The sequence below is a fragment of the Balaenoptera physalus genome (assembly GCF_965194825.1).
Source record: "Balaenoptera physalus genome assembly, chromosome: 5".
NCBI classification, from domain to species: domain Eukaryota; kingdom Metazoa; phylum Chordata; class Mammalia; order Artiodactyla; family Balaenopteridae; genus Balaenoptera; species Balaenoptera physalus.
The window spans coordinates 114,266,648-114,282,623 of NC_138884.1; the positions used below are offsets into that span (position 1 = coordinate 114,266,648).

Here is a 15,976-nt window from a genome sequence, read left to right on the forward strand (position 1 = left end):
TTAGGTATTTGATCTGTTTTATCTTCTGGGAAAACTTCTCTCCCAGAAAGCTTCTGAACTCTCCAATATGAGCCGGTTGCCTCTAGACCGTTGCTATTCTCATAGTGAACCAGAGCAATCTCATCAGCGTCACCTGGGAGCTTGTTAGAAATGCCAATTCTTGGGCCCCACCCCAGACTCACCGATGAGAATCTCTGGAGGTGGGTCCAGCAAGCTGTGTTTAACAAGCCCTCTCATGGTCTCTCTGTTCTTAAAGTTCAAGAAACAGCTGCTGTAGGCTTTTGCTGTCACCATTGGGACCTCTTGGGGCCATCATGCTGGAACTTCTTCACCTCTCTCCTGGGTTGGACCCTCTTTCAGGATCTCCTACACTGTCTTTATTGTCTAATTTCCTTATTTGGGTAGAGCACGTCCTCCAGTAGCTTTCTGAGAAAAGGATAGGTGGAAGTTGTTTTGAGAATTTCTATGTCTGAAAATATCTTTCTTCTGTCTTTATACTTAATTTGGTTAGAGTAGTTAAGTTATAGAATTCCAGGTTGGAAATAATTTTCCCCCAGAATTTTGAAGGCATTTTCTCCATTTGTCTTTCAATTTCCGTTGTTGATGTTGAGAAATCAGGTTGTATTCTGATCCTTGATATTTTGCATGGTATCTCTTTTTTTTCTTCTGTTCCTCAATAGAATCTTAAAGGATCTTTTCTTTACTCCCAGTATGTGAAATGCACCAGGATGGGTCTTGGGGGAAATCTAATGCTTCTTATTGTGCTGTGCATTCAGAAGGCCCTTTCAATCGAGAAATTCATTTTCTTGATTTCTTTAATGACTCTTTTCTTTCTCTATGTTCTGTTGCTTCTTTCAGGAACTCCTATCAGTTTTTGGTTAAATTGGGCCTCTAATTATCTTCCTTCTCTCCTATTTTCGATCTCTTTGTCTTTTTATGCTGTTTTTTGGGAGACTTTTCTCAACTTTATACTTGTACTGAGTTTTTCATATTCTTAATTTTCAAGAGTTTTTTTTGTCCTCAGAATAGTCTATGTTTTTACTAGCCTATTCTTATTTTGTGACTGTAAAATCTTCTCTTATCTCTCTGAGGATATTATAATTGTTTGTTTTTAGTTTTCTTTTCCCCATGCAGTGTCTATTTCCTGCCTGCTTTTTCCTTTTGTTTGTTTTGGGGTTTGTCTTTCATATTAGAATCTGTCCTGAAATGGCTGGTGACCCTTGATCTCCTGGCCATTTTTAATTGGGGAGCAAAAAATCTGATACTCCTCCTTGGGTGACTGAGGTTTTTCTCCTGGAGTCTTTACAGTGATTGGACCAGGTCCTTCCCTGCAGAAGCCTTGTGCTGGTCAGCTATGGCTGCTAAACAAACAACCCCCAAATCTCTGGCTTCATCATCTAACCTTGCCTACCCCACCCCCAACTGCTCCAGCCACGTGGGCTTCCCTGGACATGCTGAGCGTGCTTGTGCCTCAGGGCCTTTGCACTTGCTGTGCCCTCACCCTGAAATGCTTGTCCCTGTGATACCTGAATGGCTTGCTCTCTCACTTCCATCAGGTTTCTTTTCAAATGCCACCTTGTCCAAGAGGCCTTCCCCTCCCATCACTCTCCATTTCCCCATCCTCCACAGATTTTCCCTATAGCACTTACACCTCTGACACACTATATATTTATTTCTTTGTTTGCTTATGTCTCTCTTCTGTCACTAGAATGTAAACTCCATGAAGGCAGCGGCTTTGTTTGTTTTGTTCATTACTCTATTCCCAGTGACTAGATTAAGGCTTGACACTGAGTAGATGCTCTGTAATAGTTGGTGACTAACTCAATGACAAACTGGTGATATATCCTCAGTTCAAGATTATATCCATGAGCAGCCAGTGGTCAAAGAGGGGCTTGATAAGTGTCTCTGGCATAATAGGATTTTCAATACAGTAGATAATTATGTTCTATAAAATCAGTGCAAACGCAGGATTAGCAAATACTAAAGCATTGCTCCCAGGGGAGATGCAGGGTTTTGTTTCTACAAGATCCTGGTCACAATATTTTCATTAACCAATCAATACATGTGTTTATGTGTGTTTCTGTTTAAAGGTGCCTCATTTAACATATGGTTGATTCATTAACCTTGAGCTCACAGCCAATAGCACTATAACTCATGCCTGAACAAAGCTTATCTAATACATACATTTTCTCCATAAGGCACATCACAGTCTTCTTGTCCTTAGAAACACTAGACAGCACTTAGGGGTCATTTTCAACAAAATCACCAACAAAAGTGCTAAAAAAGAATGGTAGTAAATAGAACATGGAAAGGACACTTGTTTGCAGTATGAGCTGAGACAAGAAATTAGAGCGTGGCCTTCTTCAATCTCATTTGGAAACTGCACATCAGGCAATTCACAATTTTCACATTTCTGCTCGTGTCCAGGAAGGACCGCAAAAGCACCCCAAGTGTCGGTTTGGGGGATTACAAATAAATTTACCAAGTAGGCCAATTTGCAGATACAGAATCCACAAATAATGAGCATCAACTGTAGCTCACAACAGAAACCATTCTATAGTTTAAGGTTACCTAAGATATTTTCTTAAAAGTTATCCAATCACATTATAGGAAGTAACAGGAATTTTAATATTTGTCATTCTCCATGTTAAGCTGTTACCCCACCCCAAGGAGCTCACAGGCTACAGGAGCTGGGGAAGTGGGGACCAACTCAGAAAAACAATGGAATGAGCTTTTTCAAAATTAATTAATTAATTAATTAACTGATTTATTTTTGGCTGCGTTGGGTCTTCGTTGCTGCACGCGGGCTTTCTCTAGTTGCAGCGAGCAGGGACTACTCTTCGTTGCAGTGCACAGGCTTCAGTAGTTGTGGCGTGTGGGCTCAGTAGTTGTGGCTTGTGGGCTCAGTAGTTGTGGCTCGCGGGCTCTTGAGTGCAGGCTATAGTAGTTGTGGTGCATGGGCTTAGTTGCTCTGCGGCATGTGGGATCTTCCTGGCCCAGGGCTCGAACCTATGTCCCCTGCATTGGCAGGCGGATTCTTAACCACTGCACCACCAAGGAAGCCCTCGAATGAGCTTTGATCCAAGTATTGCCTCCAGGTCCTGAGGACACGCTGAGACGGGGCTTTGGGGGCTTGTCAGGAGGGTGACACCTGGATAGTCTTGAAGGATGTGGACCTGACTCTAGGTGTAGGGAAGCACTGCACACAGAGGGCCAGGCCCGGAGCAGAGATGAGCAGCCGTGATGGCTGGGGGTGGGGAGTTGATGGCTAATGTCACAGGGGCACTAGGCTGACCAATTTCAATGTGTTCCCCCACCCCACCTTTGGATTCTAGAAAGATGACGCTCAGAGTCTGCTCAAGAATTTGGAGTCTAACGTTCAGACCCCGTCGGAAACCGGCTCCCCATCCAGGAGGAGGAAGAGAGAAGCACCGACTTCAAAGGATGAGGAGGCTCTGAACGTAAGCTGGGTGTTTGGGGTGCATTGGAAGAGACTCACGCTGGGTGTCCCGTGCCCTACCTGGATTTCATCCAGAGGAGCCCCAGCAGATCTCATGTCCCAATAGGCTTCTATTTGAGGTATAATTTACATTGAAAAAATGCACAGATTTTAAGCTTACAGTTTAATGAGTGACAAGTGTATACACCCCTGTAACCAAGACCCCAATCGGGAACATTCGTTTACTCCGGAAAGTTCTCTAGTGCCCGTTTCATAGGCAGCCGCTGCTGTGATTTCCATCACCATGATTGGTTTTGCTGTTCTAGAATTTTACATGAATGCAATCACGTGCTTTCCTGTGCCTGTTGATCCAGGTCGTCGTTGCACTTGTCATTTGTCCCTTTTAATTGCTCAGCCCGCTGTGAGGATGTGTCACAGTGGGGGTTGTTTCCAGTGCTTGGCTCTTCTGAACAAGGCTTCTGTGAATGTTGGTGTGTAAGTTTGTTTGTTTTCATTTTGTTTTATTTCTTTGAAGTAAATATCTAGGAGTGGGAGTTCTGCGCCTCTGATGGAGATGTTAAAAGACGGATGCTCCCTGTACCTTCCTTGCTGCTCCCCTCCCCACTCTGTCCAGCCTGAATCGGCCCATAGGGCATCGCTTCCTGCATAAGCTCCGTGGATCGAGAGGGCGTTTCTTCCAAAGATGTGTTCTTTCTAGTCACTTCCTGGTCCCTAGAAAGGACCAGACTCCAGTCATTTGCCCAATTGACTCCAGCCTCAATTGCCCAAAGGTGAATATAGACATCTAGGTAGGTAGGTAAGTAGGTAGGTAGGCAGGGAGAGAGAGAGAGGGAGAGAGAGTGAGAGAGAGAGAGAGGTGCTGGGAAAAGGGGAAAGATTGGAAACAAGTTTCTTATTTAGCATCTACTGAATTCCAGGCATTTTCACGTGTCATTTTTGAGTGATGTAAACACTCGTGTGAATTCTCTCATGCAATCCTCTCAGCACCCCATGATGTAGACCTTGTTTATTTGCCCATTTTCCAGATGGGGAAACTGAGGCTCGTGGAGTCAGGTCACTGTCCTCAGTCACGTAGCTGAGATTTGGGCCTGGGGGTGTTCAGCTCCTGCCTGGGAGGGCTGCTTCCCCGCAGCCTCTGACACTCAGTCATGTTCTGCAGCTTCTGCTTACCAAGCAAGGAAAGTGCGTTGGGTATTCTAAAACAAATTTCACCAAAAAGTTGGAAACGAATAGGAAAAGCTTCTAGTTAAGCTGAAAATTCAGTGTTCGAGTCACCCCCGTGTCTGTACTTCCCAAGGGTTCTGGAGACAGGGCTTCCCTTCCCCACGCTGGGCCAGACCCCGTGGAGCGATCAGCTGCCCTCCCAGGGCTGAGACATGGGGAGCTGGAGAGGAAGAGAGAGCGCCTGGCTGTTCCCGGAGATGAGTCCACCCTTCCTCGTCTGTGCTGTGTGTCTCGAGCTCACACTCCCAGCCTCTCTGTTTCCAGGTGCTTGTCTTTCCATGTGTGTCTGTCTATGTGTGTATCAGTGCATCTCGCTGCGTGTCCATGTCTGTTTTTGTGTGTCTCTCTCCATGTGCATCTCTGCGGGCCTGTGTGTGAGAGTGTGACAGTGTGGCTTTGTGATGTCTCCCTGTCTTAGTTTCTCTCTCTCCCTCATCTATCTCTATGCCTCTGTTCCCCTCACCCCATAGGATTAAAACCCTGCTCACAGCAATGAAAACATATGTCCATGCAAAAACATGTGCACAAATGTTCCTGACAGCCCTAATCACAATAGCCAGAACGTGGAAACCCAAATGTCCATCAGCTGACGAATGAATGAACAGAATGTGGTCCTTCCATACAATGGAATACTGTTCAGCTGTAAAAACAACATGAGTGAAACTTGAAAATAGTATGCTAACTGAAAGAAACCAGTCACAAAAGACCACATGTTATAGGATTCCATTCATCTGAAATGTCCAGCACAGGTAAACTTACAGAGGCCAAAAGTAGATTGGTGGTCGCTTAGGGTGGGTGCGGGGAATGGGAGGGGTAGGGGTAATAGCTAAAGGGTACAGGTTTCCTACTGAGATGATAAAGATGTTCTAAAACTGACTGTGGTAATGGTTGCACATATCTGTGAATATACCGAAACGTATTCAATTTACATGGTTCAGTTGCATGAATTATATCTCAATAAACATATTTGAAAAAAAACCCCTTCTCACACAGAGGGCAGCCTCAGATATGATACAAACAACATTGGCTTTGGGATCCAGAATCCTGGAACCCAGGCCCAGCTCTGCCACCTGTGTGCTGTGTGATGTTGGGCAAGAGACATAACCTCTCTGAGCCTCAGGGTTCTCAGCTTTGTGATGACAGCAGTGGTGGCAGCCCCACAGGGTCACCCGTGAATCAACTCTGTGAACCCTCCTACCACAGAATGAGTCAATCTTTGCTGGGGAGCCAGATCTCCACCTCCCCAGAAGTCTAACCCATTTCTTCCACCTAGTAATGTTTTACCTGTTAACAATTAGCTGTGCCTCGCCGATGCCCATTATCAAGCTAATAATTGCCAAGAGTTAAGTTAAAGATCTTCCCGTTCCAGTGACCGGCTTGCCAAAATGCCCCTGCCTTCTGCAGGCTGAGCTTGTCAAGGAATGAGGGCAGGGCTGATTTTGACAGGGCAAGTTGAGCTGTAACCCTGACATCCTCCAATGCCCAGAAAACCAAGGCATTCAGGGTCCACGCCACTCCTTGCATGAACTCTGTTTTGATAAATAGCTCATGTTAGCCACAAACAAACAAAATTCCAGAAGGCTCTGAGGCATGCTACTCCCCAGCCTCCTCCTGTCCTTTGGCTTTGGCGGAGGGAGGGTGCATACCTGCCCTCTGGAGGTATTTGTGCATTTGCCGAAAAGAGCACCTTTTCTCAGAGAGTGAAATGGCTTTTCTTTTCCTACAATTATGTTTTAGCTAATTTTCTGAATAATCGCACTGCTTCAGCTGAAGAAGTTTTACATTGTAAATTTGCACTACAGCCAATTTTCTGAATAATTGTGTTGCTATGGTTGGGGAGATGATCAGACTTTGGAGGACTTAACTTAATAAGAACTTAATAAGAAGAGCTGTGAAAAACTAAAAACAGCCCAGGCTCCCGGTTCCCAGGTTCTGCTTCTGTCCATCTCAGGTGGACCCCTGCGTCTGTATTCTTTGCTTCCTATATTATGTTTTTCCCCTTAAGTGCAATGTTTGTTTGGTGTCTCCTCTTTAGAAGATGCACTCCTGGAGGGCAGAGACCAAGCCTTCCTCTCATTTTCTACCCCTTTCATTCCGTCCTTTCTTCTCACCTCTGTTTGGAAGAAGTTTAAAAATGCACAGTGTTCTTTCTGCTTTTGCATCGTTCCTTGAAAAAGTGTTTCCACTGGACCATCAGCCAGGGCCAGCTTCATAGGTGGACGTGCCCTATGGTCACACAGACCCCGTGCCCAGTCACCATGCCCCTTTCTCCCCCCGCCCCCCCGCCAGTTTCTGGACTCTGCTGTCTTGAAATTCTTAATCATTTTGAGTAAGACCCACCCGCCCCGCCGCTGTTTTCATTTTGCACGGGACCCCACAGATTATGTCACCCGTTCTGAAGTCAGCCTTTTTAGTCTTACGGCCACGCTTTGCTGTTGTACCAGTCCCCCAGCTAAGAGAGTGGGACTGGCTGCTGGGAGCTGGGGACAGGCCTTGCTCTGCTCCCTCGGATCCAAGGAAAGCCAGGAAGGGTTTTAAGCCAGGAAGTGATGGGAATTGCATGTTTTTTGATGGCTACGAGGGAAGAATGGATTGGAAAGAGTCCACCTCTGAGCCTTCCTTTGCCTTTCCGTAAAATGGGTCTGATCGTGATAGCACCAGCCTCCCCCAGCTGACTGTTGTGTGATAAGGAAATGAGCAAACACGCATCAAGTGCCAGCACATAGTAGGCCCTCAATACATGGATGGGGAGCCAGGTAAGAGGCTATTGCTGCCCCTTGGGGTAAATATAATGGTGGCTTGGGCCAGGGCTGTGGATTTGAGAGATGTTTAGGAGGTTAAGTTGGTGGGATTTGTGGTCGATTGGATGTGGCAGATATGGGAGCGACGAGTATCTCAGGATCCAACTTGTGTCCCTGGGGCGTGGCGAAGCATGGCTCTTCCTCTTGTTCTCGTTTGTGTCATGTCGAAGGAGATGGATGGTGTCAGCTGAAGAGGAGGGACTCTGGAGCCAGGGAATCTGATTCAAATCCTGATTCTGACATTTAATAGCTGTGTTACCTTGGGCGCACAGCTCAACCTCTCTGTGTCGTCTTCCCCACCTGGGAAATGGCAGGGTCCTTGGAAGTTTAAGGATGGATAGGTGGACGTATGAATGGTCCTTAAGTTTAAGGACCACATGTTGGTGGTCTTTCCCCATTCTTGTCATCTAAGTCTGTTTTTGCGAGTCCGAAGACAGAGATAGACATGACAAGAACTGGGGCCCTTGCCCCAGAGCTTCCCCCCTGCCCTGCTCAGAAGGGCACACGGCGACACCCTCTCTGGAGATGTATACAGGCCACATCACGGGCTCTGTCGGGTGCTGTTTCAACGTCACACAACATGAGGAAGTGATAAATTCTTCCGCTTTCCTCGTGATAGGATATGTAATTCCAAGGAGAACTCGGCAATCAGAAATCAATCATTTGTTACGGAGTTCCTTTTTTTAAGATTTAGTTGCAAAGCGTTGGAATCGATGTGGATGCAGTTTCCACCTGCCAGCCAGGTCAGAATTGCTGAGTAGAGATTCCTCCCGGCCTGGAGCGCCGGGCTCCTGAACTGCTGCCCGCTCAACTTCATTCACCCGCTGGTTGTGGCCAAGCATTCATTCAGCACCGACCGTGCAAAGTGCAGGGGCGACCCTGACAGGAGAGCGATATGGGAAGGATGTGGGGCCTTTCTGTGTTGTGTGGAGCAGGCACGAATCAGTCCATCGAGCTGCGGTTGGGGAGCTGGTTTCCTGAGCAGTGTTTGCTGGTGTCTCTTTACTGCCGTGACGTATAGCTGTCCGTCGCCTCGCTTCTGCTCTGTTCCAGCAGCTCTGCTGGGAGCTTTGTCCGCGCCGTCCTTGGGGCCAGATGCGCTACCTGCTTACTGTCTGCGAAGACTGAGGCTCAGAAAAGTGAAAAGACCTGTCCAACCACTACTTTTCATTTAAGGGTCTAATCAAAAGCCTTGCATGAATATTGCCACACGTAAGCGCTTGTACACCTGGCAGTGCTAAAAATATTTGGTTTCTTATTCCACCAAAAAGTGGTTCACAATTTTTAGGAAAACTTTTGGTGCTGTCAAGTTATTTAAATCCTTACATCTTCCAAAGCTGAAGGCTTGGAATTAAATGAAGAATGTGCTATTTAACATCGGTCCGTTCGCCCACCCACCCATCTGTACATCTATCCCTCCCACACCCATCCCTATACCCATCTATCCATCCATCCACCTGCCCATTCATCTGTCCATCTGTCCATCCATTCGTATGTCCATCTATCCATCCATTCATCCATCCATCCATCCATCCATCCTTCCATCCATCCATCCATCCTTCTAGCAAGTGAGCACTACTTGGGTCTAAATGTGTTTATTATGGTCCCTTCCCAAGGCCACTGTTACAAATGGGATGTGGCATTTTGGAAACTCTTGGTGGTTTGTCCTTCATTTTACCAAAAGCCTCCATGCCATTTTTTTTTTTTTTTCCTTCCCAGGAATGTGAGCCATCTTTCAATAGCAACATCACAGCGTTTGCACTGAAGGCAAAAGTCGTCTATCCCATCAATCAGAAGTTCCGGGTGAGAGTCCTGAGCTCCGTCTTAGAAATGCAATTAACCAGTAATGTGCTAGAGATTGGGGTAGGAGAAGGGGGATTAAATGTGCAATTTGGGGTCCTATTTGAGGATTTTATGGCAAGTCATTTTAATAGAGATAATTTTGTGGCTTTGTAATGGAGCATGACTTTAGGGTTAATCCATTTTATGACAGTGTTGTCAGGGACAGGGTATGCCCATGGTATATACAGCAAGGTATCCACAGGGACACCAGGTGACAGCACAGTAGGGCAGCATCGGCCCTGACCTTTTAACACTAGTACAAGTACTAACAAGTTACTAACATTGATCCTTACAGACCCTGGGACTAATGCCAGCAGCTGACGCTGAACATTTACTGCGGGGCTGGCACAGTGCTAAGCATTTGTCATACATTACACATTTCAGTATTCCTTGGAACATTCCTATAAGGTAAATAATATTGTTCTCTCCGCTTTATGCATAAGGAAACTGAGGCCGGGAGAGGTTAATGATCTGCTCAAGGTCATACTGCAGGAAGTGGCAGGGCAAGAGTCGTACCCTCAGGTCTTACACCTGGAGCCAGGAGTTCACACCTGTGGCTGGGAGGTTTGCAGAGAGCAGCATATTCCTTGATGTTTCAAGGAGCCCTCAGCCTATGTGATGCTCCACGAAAAAAATAGTTTCCTGGTCAAGTAAGTTGAGGAAAGTGCTGCCTGCTCTCCTGGAGATAAATAGGACAGACTCAAACACAGCTCCTATCTCAGCCGTTTACTCTTGGCCATTTCCTGACTTCTCAGGACCTCAGCTTCTTCATCCATAAAATGGGGGTAAAGGGCCCTCCTGCCTCACCCAGTTGTCTTGAGGGTAAGATAGGGAATTAGGCATAGGGCTTAGAACAGTGTGTGATGTCTGCGCACTCAGCACATATTCAGTTTTTTAAATTATTATCTGCTTTTGAGGACAGCCAGAGCCTATCGAAGGCTCTGAGAATTCCTATACCAAAGAAATGATTCTACCTTGTTCACGCAGACTTTCCCAAACTAATTTTTCTGTGGAACCCTCACAGTGAGCAGTAACTGTATAGTTCATGGGACTGCTCCCCGGAACACACATTGGGAACCTCTTCCTTCACTGTCTGGTGGGTGGGTGAAGGTGCAAAACCCCCAGACCTGGGGCGTTCATTCGTCATCAGCACCCGTGCTAGGCAGGCTCTGTGGTGGGCCCTGGTGATTACCCAGTGGTCAGGAGAGCACTGTCCTCACCCTGGAGGCCCTCCCAGCCTGGCGGGCATTGCAGGGTGGCGTGTGAGAGCAGGCAGGACAGAAATGACCAGGGTCCTGTGGAACCCGGTGTGGGCTAGGCCTGGGGATCAGGGTAGGAAGATTCAGGGGTCTGTGTCTGGAGGGAGGGATGCTTCAGCCCAGCAGACAATGAGTTAGGGGTGTTTCAGGCAGGGGGACAAGAGTCTGGAAAGGCTCAGAAGCACGAAATGATAGTGAGGGTTTGGCGCTGGCCACCAGCTCAGTGCTACCTGGGCGTGCACCTCTGGGAGCAGCAGGAGACGAAGCTGGACGTAGGGATGGCTGGCATCTGCTGAGCTCTCTGGCTGTGCCAGGCACTAGGCTATGACCTCATGTGGTCATGGCAGTGCAAGGGGCTTGAGTTCCTTGTTAAGGGGCTTTGAGTCTATCCGAGGGCAGGTCAGTGGACAGAGCGGGCCTGGGGTCTGGGACAGCAGCCGGAGAGGTGGGGCAGGGCAGGCGGGCTGCTGGGGAGGTCAGAGCCGGCAGCCGAGGGTGGGTACAGGTGGGCCATCGGGGAACAGACCCAGGCTGATAGCTGGAAGGGAGGAGCCTGGTGCAGAGGGGCTGGCCTTTGGGGACAAGTGATGTGACAAGAGCTGCGACGAAGGCCCCTAGGGCCGTGGCCGTGCCCCTGGGGCAGAAGCTCCGTGGTGTCCACTCACACCCTCCCTGCCTGCCCCGGCTCGGCTGTCCTGGGAGCCACCGTGTGTGTCACCGGCGGAATTACGGGAACACTCACGATGGGTCACGTGGACTGAGAGTACGCTTTCTTTCCTGCCCCCCAGCCTCTGGCCGACGGTTCCTCCAACCCGTCTCTGCACGAAACCTTAAAGCAGCCAGTCTTGCCGAACCAGCCCGTGGAGGCATCGCCTTCCAGCAGCCTGGGGAGCCTGAGCCAGGCTGAGAAGGACGACTGCAGCTCCTCGTCCAGCGTCCACTCGGCCGCCAGCGACGACAGGTTCCTCGGCCGCACCTTCCTGGGGGCGAGCAGCTTCCCCGAGGCACTGACCTGCGAGAGGTGAGGAGGGGGTGGGATGGAGGATGCAGACTGATAGGCTGTATCATGCTCAGTGGAGGAAATGGAGGCCCAGAGAGGTTAAGGACTCAGCCATGGACACACAGCAACCCAGTGTCAGAGCTGGAGCTGAATGTGTGGTGTTGGCCAGCATGGGGGTCAGGGAGCCAGGCCTGAGCCCTGGGGAGAGACAGAGGGGACCTCCTTTAATCACTGACTTGCCCCGTGCACTGCATAGCAGCAGCTAGCACTGGCTAAGTGTCTTCTGTGTACAAAATATTAAGCACTTTGCAGGGATTAATTCTCTCTTGAGCACGAGGAGCAGGTCTGTCTTATTCACAGCTGTGCACTACCACCCGGTGGGAGCCTGGGACAGGCAAGTGATGAACAAGTATTAATCAGTCAATGAATTAATTCCTCTCAACAGCCCGACGTTGTTAAGGTTGTGTAGTAGATGCTAATATTGCCCTCATTTTCAAAGAATAAAATGAGACACAGAGAGGCAGAGTGACTTGCCCAAGGTCACGCAGCAGGTGAGTGTTGGAGCCTGGTGTGACCCCACCACCTTATCTTGCAGCCCATGCTCTAAATCGCCAAACTGTCCAGCCCAGAGTAAGGCTCGGCACCCAGTAGGTGCTCAAAAAACTAGTCAGCAGGTTTGCACGTCACTCCTCAGGCCTCTCTCAGATCTGAATTTCCGTGGGTCCAAGGAGCCCTGGGTGACTTGAACCAGGCGTGGCCTGGCTCAGGGCTGTGGAAAGAGTGGGATCAGAACCCTGAGCTTGGTGTTGACCCTGAAGGTGGCCCCAGGAAGGAGGGACTTCGTTGAATTGGAGCTTTCTTGGCTCCCCTGCCTGGCTGGGAAGGGGTGTTTCTTCCTATTCGGACGAAGAGGACTTGAACAGTTCAGGTGGACTGTAGTCATTTAAAATGCATTTGCTTATGTCGGAGAAAAGGTCAAAGGCCTTTATCTTCACACTGTCAGTTTTCTGCCCCTGTGACCACGTGACCGCTACTTGATTTCTCTGACCCTTGATTTCCTGAGTCAGTTTCCTCATCTGTAAATGGCTGTGAGAATGTGTACATGATGGCAGAAAGGAATGATGACACGTGACACTAGACATGAAAATGCCGGGGGGGCCTGGGGGGGAGTGCTCTTTTTCATTTCTCTCACCTTCCATCTCTTCCTGTGTTCTGTCTTTGATGTCTCGGGCAGCTGCTTCCTTCTGGTCACAAATGGGTTTCAGATGGCCTCTTCGATTGCTCTTATGCACCTGGGGTGGCTGTGAGCAATCTCTGCATGCCGCAGAATTTAAAATCTGGAGTCAGGATGCACCGTGGCTTATCCTGCAGGGATGTACTGATAACTCGGTAACCTTACTCCCCACTTCAAATACTCTGAAAGTCTCTTCTGTTTCTCTTTGGACTTTTCAGTGTGGACCTTGACTTGTGTATCTACAACCTTCACTTAAAAGACCTGCTGCATCTGGACACGGCGCTGAGGCAGGAGAAGCACATGGTAGGTGGAGCACTCAGGACCCGGGAGACAGGCTCTCCGTGTGCATGGAGTCCCGGAGACCCTTGGGAAACGGGTGTCGGTGACAGCGGAGCCGCCACAAGGGGAAGGCAGAGCAGGGTTAGGCGTCCGACCACAAAATGGAAAAGCAATTCGTGCCTGCAGATGGGGAGCAGGATTTACTTTACCCATTGCCATTGGGGTTAAAAGCAGAAAGCTGGGTACCTACTCTCTGCGCACACCTCCTGATGGAGACCAAAGAGAACAGGATTTTTAGAGGAATGATAATAGTGATCATAAGATTTATGAGTGCTTACTATGTACTAGGTGCTGGGGGTGTTACACAGGTAGTTATTTTAAAGCTCACACAACCCGGCGAGGTGGGTGCCATCATTATGTCCACTTTATAGATGGGGAAACTGAGGCACGGAGTGGAGACTGGCCCTAAGTCATAAAGTTCTAAGTTGGGGCTGAGATGGGAAGTTGAGTACCTTCTTATGGGTGTGCATTCTCTGAGTGAAGGAAGGAGAAATCAGAGCCATGGACATGAGGAAACAAGATTGGTCTCTGCCAGATGCACATGGATCCATACTGGATCCAGGTTACAGAAAATCAGAGGGATGAGTCCCTCTGTAGCTACAGAACCTCCATAGGTTAGCCAAGCAGCAAGCCCACTGGGGTTGAAAAAAAAAAAGAATTATTTTGGGCTTCCCTGGTGGCGCAGTGGTTAAGAATCCGCCTGCCAATGTAGGAGACATGGGTTCGATCCCTGGTCCAGGAAGATCCCACATGCCGCGGAGCAACTAAGCCTGTGCACCACCACTACTGAGCCTGCACTCTAGAGCCCGTGAGCCACAACTACTGAGCCTGCGTGCCACAACTACTGAAGCCCATGCACCTAGAGCCCGTGCTCTGCAACAAGAGAAGCCACCGCAATGAGAAGCCCGCGCACTGCAACAAAGAGTAGCCCCCGCTCGCCGCAACTAGAGAAAGCCCGCGTACAGCAATGAAGAGCCGAACGCAGCCAAATATAAATAATTAAAATAAAATAATAATAAAAAAAAAGAATTATTTCTCCATGAGACACATCCTCTGAATTACTGAATGAGGGAGGAGACCTACAGAGAGAAGGGAGGAGAGAGAAGGCCTGTTGGGAAAAGAAAGGGAGGGGTAGAGAGAGTGACAGAGACAAAGACAGATATGCCCACAGGTGCTTCATTGTAAACAGGAGAAATAAAAGAATATTAAGTTGAGGATGCAACAGAAAGAAATTTTGCTCTGTGTGAGCAGAACGGGCCTCGTAAACAGGTGCCAGTATTTGAAACCGTAAATCATCCTAGGATTCCAGAAATCGAGCCTGTTCCTACAGCCCCACAGACCCCCGTGCAGAGGCTCATGGACATGAGGCATGAGCCCACCTGCAGCTGCAGCCTGCTTTCACTTAGCCACACCTGGTCCTGCTTGGGGGCAGGTGGCCCTGGCGATTTTCTCAAAGGCTCTGCTCCGTGGAGGGTGATTGTTTCTGTGCTCAGAGCCCCATCCAGCTGGTGAGTGACGTGGTCCTGGCCCCTCGCCCCTGGAGCAGCCAGCAAATGCCCACAGGGAAGCAGCCTACTGTCATGAAGAGAGCATTCACCGTCACTCACCTGTGGTCAGCCTCCCCGCCCTGCTGGACACAATACTCAGGACAGGCCCTGCCTTTATGGAGCCTACTGTCCAGGGGAGAGATGGCAGTCAATAGACTGCACAAAATGCACAGAGGCAAAAAGTATGACAAAGCAAATGATGGAGTAGCATGAGGGCATGTAAGAGAGGACCTGAGGGCGTGTAGGCTTCAGGGAGGTGGTCAGGCTTCCCTGGAGAGAGATACTTAAGCTGGAACCTGGGAAAGTTCCAGGAGCACCAGATTAGGAATTAGAAACTTGGGTTCTAGTCCACCCTCTGACACTTATGAGCTGTGTGACTTTCTGTAAGTCACTTCCCCTCTCTGGGCCACTTTAGGAAAGGTGTGAAAATAATATACTTGCAGCTTTTACTCCATGCAATTACTAGGGAGTCAAGTCCCACTTTGAAAGTTCTCTGTAGGCAAAGTTCTGGGCTCTGTTGGGCTGTGTGATCTGCGTCATCACAGCATCATTTATGAAACACTGAAACTCTGCTAGGCTAAACACTTTAAATGTCTGATCTCATTGAAACCTCAGTGCTGTTCTACTCATGAGGAACCTGAGTCTCAGAGAGGTCTAGTCAGTTGCCCAAGATCACACAGCTGGTAAACTGCAGAGTCAGAACCCAAATGAGGTTTGTCTGAGTCCAAGGTCTGTGTATCCTCAGAGCCCAGAACAGTGCCCTGCACATAGTAGGTGCTTAATAGAAATGTGTCTGGTTGACACCGTCGCCACCCTGGGAGAGCTGCTTTCTAAGCATGGCCTTCCATTCACTGCAAGGCATGTCTTCATCGTGTGTAAGACCTAGAGAAACATGGGGAACAGGAGGGCACCATGTTACACAAAGACTTCAAATTTCATTTCTCTGGTAGAGATCCACTATCACAGGTCAGGGTTCAGAAGTGACTCAGACCAGATGTGACCACCATGCAGCCAAGAAGCTTAGAGCTCTCTGGTGGCCCTGGAGGAGGAAGACACTGGTGCTGGGCTTGTCTAGGAGGTGGAGTTGTGACCTTTAAAAGCAGAATGGCAGAAAAGAAAATAGATCGGGGATGTGGGAGGGGGGTGGCTAATATCAGAGGAGCACTAGGACTAGCGGATTTCTCCTGGTGCTGGAAAATTCTCTACCTTGATTGTGGCAATACATGGGGAAAAATTGCATAGAACCACGTGCACACATATACACACAAAT

General features: G+C 48.6%; 1 protein-coding gene across 5 annotated transcripts in view; it reads left to right on the forward strand.

The window, feature by feature from the left end:
* The window catches only part of EVC (EvC ciliary complex subunit 1), an 82,378-nt gene that overhangs the window by 3,506 nt on the left and 62,896 nt on the right, over positions 1–15,976 (forward strand). For all 5 annotated transcript variants that reach the window (XM_082462774.1, XM_082462772.1, XM_082462773.1 and 2 more), the window contains exons 2-5: positions 3,336–3,461; positions 9,205–9,288; positions 11,375–11,607; positions 13,039–13,123. In XM_082462774.1, the coding sequence (XP_082318900.1) occupies positions 3,336–3,461; positions 9,205–9,288; positions 11,375–11,607; positions 13,039–13,123 (528 nt within the window). The remainder of the gene's footprint in view (positions 1–3,335; positions 3,462–9,204; positions 9,289–11,374; positions 11,608–13,038; positions 13,124–15,976) is intronic.